This window comes from Apteryx mantelli, chromosome 3 (genome assembly GCF_036417845.1).
Source record: "Apteryx mantelli isolate bAptMan1 chromosome 3, bAptMan1.hap1, whole genome shotgun sequence".
In the NCBI taxonomy this organism is placed as follows: Eukaryota; Metazoa; Chordata; class Aves; order Apterygiformes; family Apterygidae; genus Apteryx; species Apteryx mantelli.
In genome coordinates, this window is record NC_089980.1 from 77,316,667 (window position 1) to 77,327,408 (window position 10,742).

Sequence of the window (10,742 nt, forward strand, 5' to 3'; positions counted from 1 at the left end):
ATCAGTGGAATAATACAAATGAAAAAGCCTACCTTCTACCTAAAATTGCAGTGAATCCAATTCTAACTTTATGGTAGCTACACAAATCAACAGGGTTTAATTTAACTTCTCAATTATAATATAGTGAGAGCTTTCAGTGAATCTAATTTCAGATTTTGATGTGCCTCCAGAAAGTGGCTCATGACAAGTTCAATCTCTTCTTGAAACTTGTAATTAAATGACAGTGCTGTTTAGCATTAGGCATGGCTTGTGTCTGCCTTGACACACCTTTAATGCATTTATGACATTTGAAAAGGTCAGACTTAAGTAAAGACTTTAATCAGACTTTTGCTTTAGTAAAACTGTTCTCCTAGCCCTTCTTTGGTCTAAGGTAAGTGGTAATGAAGTAAAAAATGAAACTATAAAAAAAATCACTGAAGTTTAACACAATAAGCTGATCTTAAAAGATTTAAGAAAACTATACCACCATCTCTTCAGTGGATCTGAAGTTCCTAGATTCACAGACTGTATAATCAATGTTCATTCTTTTGTCTTTTTGCCCCCTATGTCACTAACCAGTTTTCAATACAAAAGAGAGATTTTAATTTGAGTTTCAGAATACAAATGCTTCTTAAACTTCCTGTGATGTAGGGATGAGAGACTTAAATATTCCTTTATTGTTTGTGGTTTGATTAAAAACAGTGATTCTTAAATCTGAACAGCCAATTCCTTTTAAATTCTCATTTGTACTACATAGATTACATGTGGCATACCTTAAAACACAAACTAATAAAAAACTTTTTACAATTAATACAAGAGGAAACATCAGTATTGTACCACTGCACTATGTTTTCTTCTGTACATGTTTTCTTAATAGGTCTTCAAACTCATTATCTTTTAATCATTAAGGTGGCAAATGTTGGTGTTCTTCCAGTTTCTTTTCAGAATTCTTTTTTTTTTTCCTCCAACTTATCACCTATGGCTCAGGAGCTTGTCATATTTTTAAACTAAGATGCATCTGTTTGTTGCATCATATTTTTCTTCCTGCTTCTGGTATATTTTTTTTAAGCTGTGCTTGAGACTAAGCTGATTGTGAGTTTACTGTTGCCGTATAGTACCTTTTCCAGCTCCTACCAGTTTCTTCATGATTTCTTTTGTTGTTCCATCAGTAATGCAGTTCACTGAAATAAGTTTCAGATCAAGGTAAGGAACATGAGCTCTTTTGCGTATTCTGCCTCAGAGGTGCGCTTCTGTGGTTGGCTGTGAAGCCTTATGTGCCTTGACACATCTCTTAAGAGGATAAAATTTCTTAAAATGTGGAGAAAGGATTAAAAAGAAACTGACTGGCATTTATATTTATACTTCCCTGAGTTAAACTAGAGAAGGTTGTCTTAAACTAGTAACAGGAGGAAGAGGAGATTCTTGTTTTGAGAAAGAAATTTCTGTTATGATCTTCTCCTGGAGTTTCAGCAACGTACTTAGACCAGATAGCAAAGAATCTTTTATTCAGGAAACCAAAGGAAACTTTCACTTTTAGTACTGCTTTGTCTTTATTTGCTAAATCTGTTGTAAAAGTTGTAAAACTTCTGGTATAGGAGTACTTTCCCCTGAAATGAACTAAAAAGGTTACAGGGTGACTTTATAGTTACTTGTTACTTTCTGGAAATTTCAGTAAATTTACAAAGCCTTTTTTTTAATATTGGGGGAAAAGAGGGGGGTGTTCTTTTGTTCATTTGTTTTGCTGAGACCTTCCAAGCTCAGGAATTTAGAGTTTTGAACAGCTATTATGAAAATTTCCAGTGCAACTCGTCCACCCTCCAGCTCCATATTAATGTCTTTTTGCAGTCATTAAAGTACGTATTTCAATATTTTTGCAGGCCCTGGCACAGGCAATCAAAGAAGCCAAAGAACAGCACCCTGACATGTCTGTCACAAGAGTAGTGGTGCACAAAGAAACTGAACTTGCTGAGGAAGATGAAGAGTAAAATCAAAATGCCATCAAGCAAGTATTTCAGGTAAGCCTGCAATATGAAACAGATTCAATAACATATATGCATAAATAACATAGTATGAAAAAGTGGCATCTATTTTCTGTTGTACTGTGCATTCTAACAGGCTGACAAATACTGGGGCTTTTTGGTATGTGCTATCACAAATCAGTGCAATGGAACAGGCACTTAAGTGTTACGTGTAAGAACTTTATCTCAAGTCCGTTCTCACATTAATTTTTATTTAAATTTCAAATTTCCCTTTAAATGTCTCCCAGTTCCATGACAGTACTCTCATTATGGCATTTCCTATGACATTTGGTCAAGATATTGTAGTTTATCTTAGTTTGGGCTATTTCTGCAAAATATGAAGCATGTATCAAGTTTCTTTTTGTACTGGTACAATTACAGTCCTTGCCTTACATTTTGCTTATTTTATTGGGAAGACTATGTGCAGTTCCTAGTAGTGAAAGGGCCCACTTGGACATTTTCATTCAGTCAGATAATTCTCAATCTTAAGCATTTTGAAATATTTAAGTTTTTATCATCTTCTGTGAGAAGGAGTTAAATGCTTTGCAAATTGAAGTTTTAAAGTCTCTTATCAGCTGAAAGAAGTATTTGAAGAAATATCAGTTTACTAGGTCCTCATTCGTTGATATATTCTTTAGTTCTAGTACATTTGGATTTGAAGCTGAAGGTTTTTCTCTGTTAGTATATGTGCAAAAAAAAAAAAAAAAATTCCTGCGTTTATGCCCGTTGCCTCTCATTCTGTCACTGGGCACCACTGAGAAGAGTTGGGCTCTCTTTTTTTACACCCTTCCATCAGATAATGACAGACATTGATAAGATCCCCCCTGAGCCATGCTGAACAGTCCAAACTCGTGTCAGTCTCTCCTCATGTGAGAGATGCTCTAGTCCCTTAATCGTCTTTGGCCCTTTACTGGACCCACTCCAGTATGTCCATGTCTTTCTTGTACTGGGGAGCCCAGAACTGGGCACAGCACTCCAGGTGTGGCCTCACCTATGCTGAGTAGAGGAGAAGGATTGCCTCCCTCAACCTGCTGATGATATTATTCCTAAAGCAGCCCAAGATAATGTTGGCCACCTTTGCCACAAGGGCGCATTGCTGGCTCATGTTCGACTTGTGCACTAGGATCCCCAGGTCTTTGTCTGCAAAGCTGCTGCCTCTAGCCTGTTGTGGAGCCTGGGGTCATTCCACCCCGGTGCAGGATTTTGCATTTTCCTTTGTTGAACTGCATGAGGTTCCTCTCTGCCCATTTCTCTAGCCTGTCGAGGTCCCTCCAAAAGGCAGCAGAAACATCTGGTCTGTCAGTCACTCCTCTCAGTTTTGTATTATCTGCAAATTACCATTATGAAAGAATTTGAGTCTTCCTGAACTACTAAGCAATCACAGATGCATAGTTTCAGGTTAAAGAAACAGACTAAAGCCTCGGTTTATTTTAAGAGCATCTTGTTCTCTTTAACCGCCTGGAAAAGGAGAGCTAGTATCGTTTTCCAACTGCTGGTACTTGTATGATGAGTTAGGGGTTGCATGTTGAAAAGTACGGCAGGGAGATGTTTTCTTCCATTGTGAGCAATTTATTGGAGGAAATATTGGTTCCCATAAGTACACACTGGATGCCATTAACCATTTCAGGAGATACCCTGAACTCCTGCTACATATGGCATTGCATAGATTGACAGTATTGAATGCTGTGGAGAAGTCCAGAAGAATAAGAATAGGATGCCTGCCCTCTGCCTGCAAACAGAAAGATTATCTGCCTTTTCCATTAAAGTGGCTCCAGCTGTGTTTCCTGGCCTTGGGCAGAGGCCTTGTGCTAGATCTAAAATGTTTGCTTCAATTAACATGAATTTACAAATTACCTTTTGTCTAGTTTTCCTGTGAGCTTGCTCAGAAGCTGTAGGTCTTACATGGGACTAGAGCTAAGCTTGAGCTACCCTCTGAAAATTTCTTTAGTGTTGGGCAGTTTATTGTGTGTTTGAAAAAGTAATTAATAACTTTTGCTCATAATTTATAGAAACCAGGAAGAAAACAGATCAGGTTTGGAAGTGTTAGGTTAACGCTTCTTCACTTGCTGGATGTTAATGTTATAAACTGTGGAAATATCAAAGGGCTGTCTTTTGGTGGAAATGAATGATTCTGACCTTTTCAGAATTTCAAAAGCTGCGGCCTCTCTCAACTCCTTGATCCAGCTGTCAGTAACTTAAAACACACTGTGTTATGCCTGGCAGCCAGGCAGCCCAGGCATGTTTTCATGTGCCAGATACATAAAAGTGATTTAGAGAAGAAAGGCTTACTTTATAGATTAATGGTTTGAAGGGTGACGGAACAGGTGGGGAGTTTTTGGTTTGCTTTGTTTTGTTTTCTTTTTGTTTGTTTTTTTTTAGTAAAGGGCAATGCAACCAAGTCACCAAAAATAAAGAACTGCTCAGGATGCCCTATATGTTCTGTCACTATAATTTCTTATTTCAGTGTTCAATTAAATTTGCTTTGTAGCTTTGTTGCTTAGTGACACTGGAAATTATGGAAAATTCACTACAGGCGTAGCATGTATGCTCCAGCTTTGTTTTGAAAACATAGGAGAGGACATGGAGCTGCGCTGAACTGTGAGGTAGTAATAGCTGGATGAGGCTCCACATCACATAAATGATCCAGATGGGCTTTGCAAAATACACATCAGCTTTTGAGAGAGCTTTTTGTCTACAACGGGAAGGATGCCTGTAGTTTAGATAATTTCACTAGTCCCTAGGTGTACAGGGTAACACTTAACATGCACACTCAGACCATCCTTCTCATATTTCCACTGTTTACATTGGAAGATCTAAGATAGAAAGATACAGTGAGAGAATAGAACAAATCATTCTGATTTACGAGGAAGGACTATAATAATGTGTGGTACCACCACATTGTTCATTTATTATTTATCAGTGTGAATGTAAAGCTCTTCAGAGCAAGGATTGCCTCTTCTGTTATATTTGTACAGAATGTGCCAGTTTCTTCATGCTGCCTCAGCACAGAAAGGTGTTTTTGGATCAGTGTTCAACATAATCTATCCCATGTAAGTTTTGTAAGTAACATCTCTCATGAAGGGACTGTGTCATGGGAGGAAGAATCTTGGCAGGTTTGCACCACATTTCTATGGTACTGACTAACTGAAAAGTTGATTCTCTTCCCTCATCAAATATTTTGCTGCCTGGTAAAAATTTATTCAGAGAAAGGTATTCAAATAATTCTTTCCATCTGTTGAGGGTGTGTTTTGCTCATTGGAGAAGTATATACATTGTGGTGTGGTGTTTGCAATGTGTCAGCCACTGTCAGCTGTTCTTATCAGAGTTCACCAGTTGCTTCATAGCTCTTGATCTGAAATGCTTATTAGAGAGTAAAATAGGACTAATATGAAGACATTTTGCTATGTTACTCTTGTATCTTGAGACCTGATGGCTTGTTTGACTGAAGGATGCCTTTCAGTTAAACATCTAGGAAAAAATTCAGTTGGCTAAAGTAAGGCCATCTGAAATGCCTTGGATATCTGCAACTTGCGTACAGGGTGGCAGGTATAACACAAGACCATCCAGAGACCTCTGTCCTCCTGGAGCAGCAACTGGAGGCCAGATGGGATTGCAAAAATAGTTCTAGATAATTGTGTTTAGGCAATTGAATCATACCATGAATCTTGATTATTTGTTTCTAAGGTAATGAAAACTCTGTCCTGACTACAACTACAGCAATAATCTTTGTAGAGCTTTGTTGTCTCTAATAAAAGTGAGAAATCCTACACTTGGATTCTCAAGAATTATCCTTTGAAAGAATAATTTTATTTTTACTTATTCACTAGATTGTAGATTAAAATTTTCAGTAAACTGTGAGAGGTGAGCTGTTAAAACACCATGGGAATTTTTGAGATGGGAACCCCACCCCCAAAACCCTCTAGAGGAGAAACGACATCTGGAATCTGATGATGTGAAATTCACACTGTTCCTCATGAATGTTTATATAATCTTCCCCCTCCTTTTTCTTCCAGAAATAAAAATAATAATACTGACCATGATCATGACCATGAAGAACTGTGACCATTCCAAGTCATCACTACTCTACCGAATTCACCAAGCCTAGCAGTGAGGACCAGACATTCAAGACTGAAATGCCAATACCAAATGCGAATTTAACATCTTTGGTCTATATTCCCTTACAATCTTACTTGTTTATTTTTTATAACCACTTCTTAACAATCTTAGATTTTTTTTAATGAAGTTTTAGAGGGTTTCATCTTTTTTGCACAGATACTTGCCATTTTTGAAACTGATTCTTGATTATATGAAAGTGAACAAAAAATATAATCTGGTAAGCATTGTTCACTGGAGTAGGTGGTAATTGTGCAGAAAGGAGGATCTTAACTAATTTATATGTAGTTTTTTTCCAAATATTTCAAGTGAAATCTCTTACTGGAGTAATACAGAATTTTTTTCAGATTAGTCAGGTAAATACATGGTATCACATAAAGTTTTTTATAACAGTAAAACATTTCCTAAAATTTGACAAAATATGTTTCTTTGGATAAATTTTATACTGATATCTCTGTAACTCCTTCTGTTCTAAGGATCTCATTCTCTCTGTGGGACAGAGATAGTGTGGCAGTCTGTAGAGGAAAAGGAGTACAGAGAAATTTCTTCAGACTGAGCACTGTGTTTTAAAAATCTTTTGCACTTTGGTGCCAATGCTCAACTTCGTAGACACTTTGCAGTCTGCAACATTCCAGATAAGGAAAGAAGGAAGAACGAAGTATCTTTCTCTTCCTCCGACAAGAGATGATCTAGGCAGCTTAAAATCTTAGTGCTTTTTTTCTTACTGTGTCCAAACTTCAACACTTCCGTTATTGGAATACATGTGTAGAATACTCGCTTTCTATTAAACCTCACTGTCTACATATTAGAACTGACATTTCTGTTATTGAAAAGGTATATGTTTCAGATACGTTGTCTAATGATTAATGCAGGTTTTTAGGATACTGAGCAAAACTGAGTGATGGATTCCATTCATAAAGTAATAAGACAGTAACATCATTTGATGCAGACTGCCATTGAGAAAACCTGTTAATGATGTTGGATTATATTTTTATTTTGGGTGATATTTTTTTTGTTGTCTTTTTTGCTGTTGACTTGGTGTATAGTTAAAATGCCAAATTAGATTTATAGCAGCTTGAAGTTCTATTAAGTGATATTTTGCTTTCTGTAATTCTGTTTATAAAATAAAGTTGTTTATTCTCTACTTGACTTTTGGCACTCAGGCATAAATTTGGAAGATACTTAAAGTGAGCAAATCAGTTTGAGATAATGGCAGTTCTGGAGACCACAGAACCTTGAAAAGTAGGGATTTGGTACAAAGTAGTCTCCAGGGTTACCTGAAGGGTGGCATGATCTTCTGTCTCCTGCTAAAGTATCAGTGTGTTTTAGACCTCTTCCAGGGAACATCCTGGTTTCTGTGTTTCAGAAAATAAATCTTCAGATGCCAAAAACACACTGGACAATACTCCACATGTGAAAATACTCCTCAGTCTGCAAGTGGTTCTACTGAGTTCTTTGAGTGAGGGTGCACGATGATCTTCAAGTAACACCAAATCATAATACTTCTCAATACATTTATTTCCTCTGAACAATGTATTTATTATTGGTGCTGTTCTCAGTTTTGCTTGCTGCCATCTGTCAGCATGCTTGCTTAACACTAATTCCTATTACATTTGGCTTAATTTAAGTTGAATAACATAAGTCAACAGTAGCCAAGATGTTGATTCATATATGCATATAGGTGTTCTTAATTACATCCCATGCTAACCTGAAAAATAGCAGATAATCTAATTCATCTGCTTTTCAAAAATAAAGACATTCTCTCTTTCAAACAAAGGAAGAGAACCCAGCCAACTAATAACATGAGAAAAGAACAAAAACACTGTGCATGAATAGGGAGATTGTCAAGAAAGTAGCACGTTATGCATAGGTAAGAGGAGGTCAAAATGGAGATATATGCATTTAAGGGGATGTCTTAATGAATTTTTCATACAAAAATATGTAAGAAAAGGCTCTATAAAATCTTTGAGGTGTTTTTGATGTGGTATAGTATTAGTTGCAGAATGTGTTTAGTGGGAAGAAAGCATATTACTTCAATTCCTTATTGAGTTGGATCTTTGACTTGTTAGACACTAGATCAATATTGTTGTTTTTATTGCAATTGTATTTAATCCTTCAAATTGCAAATATAATATTCTTAAACTATTACTTTCACTGAGAGCTGTATTTCTTCAAATACTAATCTGAACCTTAAGTCAGGGACAAGTGAATGGTGCCTTTAGGCTAGCATAGTTTGTGCATAGCTATCACTTCCATTAATTAAACACATACTAATTAAACCATCTTTGACATGTAGAAAAACTTTAGCCCCCAAGTGTGGCCAATCCTAAAAATAGTCAAGATTTACAGATTCTGGTTGTATGTAATTATTCAAATGTTCTAGAATATTGTGCAATTCTGATAAGTTTTATTGTATTGTTTTTATATCTCTAGCAAATATTGCAACACATGCAGCAAAAGAAACTGTGGTCGAGACACTTCATAAGCTAGCCTTACAGTATGTAAGCAATTTCAAATATAATTACAGTCCCATTTAATGAAAATCTGGAGAAGGTTTTTTAGTAATTAATTCTGCTTAAATTACTGTTTAAGAAAAATGAGTCATGTGGATCTTACATAAAAATACTTAATATACGGTGGGTGGATTTTACTCGTGATCACTTGATGGTTCATAATAAATGTTGGAAGTGTTCTGTAGATTGTTTCCTGGTTTAAGGTTTCATAAAGGACAAGCAAGCAACTCAGGTGACAGATTGTATCAAAAAACAGATCTATTGCCCAAAGCTATGAGCAACTGCAATATGAAGTCTTTCTTGAAATGTTATTTTACTGGAGAGCTTGAGCAGAATGACAGCTTTCAGCCTGGCCATGAAAGAAATCTTCTGGATGAAATGAAATATTTAGACAAGGGTCAGAGTCTGAGATCTGATGTAGATCAGAATGATCCTTAGCTATACATTTGGCCAGGATCAGTGGGAAGTTCTTAGCTTTTAGGCATGTTTACTGAGGAAGTGGACTACTTGGAGCAGCTGGTACACCACCCTGTTGACCTGACTGTACAACTTAGGAAGGTTTGAAGCCATTTTGATTTTCAGGCTGCTATGGTTTTCACATTGCACTGGGGAAAACAGGTGCTTGGATTAATAATACTAAATTACAGGCATTAGCAATGTTGCTAATGCTTGGAGTGTTCCTTTATTCTGTTTGGAATGAAAGAACTCATACAAGGGGTTTTGGAGGTAAGTATATAACAGTGGCTGTACTGGGCCAGGCTGAATGACTAACTTTTCCAGAATTCTGTCTCTGACTGAGGTTAATGACAGATGCCTAGGGATGTGTCTAAAAACGAAATACCATACTAGAAAGCAGTACTTTACCAGAATGCTCTTTCAGCGTTTTTCTAAGACTTACTGGTCCATCAGTGGTCTTCTGTATTTTTCTGGCCTGATGGATTTGTGTTTTATGAATTTGCTTATTGCTTTTTAAAAACTTCCTGTGGTGATCATTTTTGCCATTTCATGTATCTGGCAGAAAAAACACCTCCTTTCATTTCTTTTGAACCTGCCTTCTGCTAGCTTCATTTCATGTCTTCACTGTAGGTACTAGAAGAGGCACCCAACATTCATTCTTGGTTTAGTCATTCCCCAGGCAGAAGCTATTCCAGAGTTTTCATCATTCTTGCTACCTTTCTCTCTATCTTTCCTACTGTAGATTGAGACATTTTAAATTCTCTTCTGGGACATGAAGAGGAAGCAATCACAGACAGGCAAGAAGATAGGCTTTTTAAACATGCTTGCTGGTTGTGAATGGAGGGAGTAGTATCCTACTTTCCATGTGATTCCTGGTGAGACGAAGACAGAGGACTCTTCAGTTAAAGATAATTGAAGATAAACTATTTCCTTGCAATCACTGTTTCCATATATATTTAGGAAATGTTTTTACAGTTTATCAAGATAGTTTCTTCAATAATGATATTTAAATATTTATTTTTCTTAATCAAGGGAATGATGTAAGATAACCTTGGCTAGGCAGCATGAAAACGGATTTCTTGATAATATTCAGTAGTGGGACTGAACGCAGCAAGGAGCTGAGTACCTTCATGACATGTTACTGAATCTTGAATGCCAGATAACTGCATGTTAGCAATTACAGCTCAATAAGCAGTTGAGCCTAAGGCATACAGTGTTTTTCTGTTTTAATTATGTCTTACCTAATATCTATACGGTAATCTTGTTGGTAGCTATAGGACTATTTTACAATAAAATACTGTTACATAGTGATACCACTTTTCAACATTTTAAATCTTGGTATTCTCAAGCATTTTGTGAAATCAACAAAACCAATTTTATGTTGTAGCAGGACATGCTAAATTTTGATTATGTACGTATGTATGTTTAGACATGTGGTCCAGACCAATCTTTTCTTGGTGTGGGGGGCAGGCAATGAGTGTTTGGAATTTTAGGGAGTTTGACAGTTCCTTTAATCTCTGATCAGTATTCAAGATCACTGCTTTTCTATTGGCAGCATGTTTCTTTAACATAAGTCAATTGTTTTTTTCCCATAGATAGCAGCTGTCTCAATGTGCCCGCAATGGATTATGTAGATTGTATTTAATAAAAGAAGAGGAAAGAG

At 36.5% G+C, this 10,742-nt stretch overlaps 1 protein-coding gene across 10 annotated transcripts in view; it reads left to right on the plus strand.

The window, feature by feature from the left end:
• EPB41L2 (erythrocyte membrane protein band 4.1 like 2) overlaps positions 1-1,994 on the plus strand; it is a 124,687-nt gene extending 122,693 nt beyond the window's left edge. For all 10 annotated transcript variants that reach the window (XM_067293724.1, XM_067293732.1, XM_067293733.1 and 7 more), the window contains one exon: positions 1,857-1,994. In XM_067293724.1, coding sequence (XP_067149825.1) covers positions 1,857-1,964 — 108 coding nt within the window. In that variant the 3' untranslated portion in view covers positions 1,965-1,994. The remainder of the gene's footprint in view (positions 1-1,856) is intronic.
• The last annotated feature ends 8,748 nt before the right edge of the window (positions 1,995-10,742 follow it).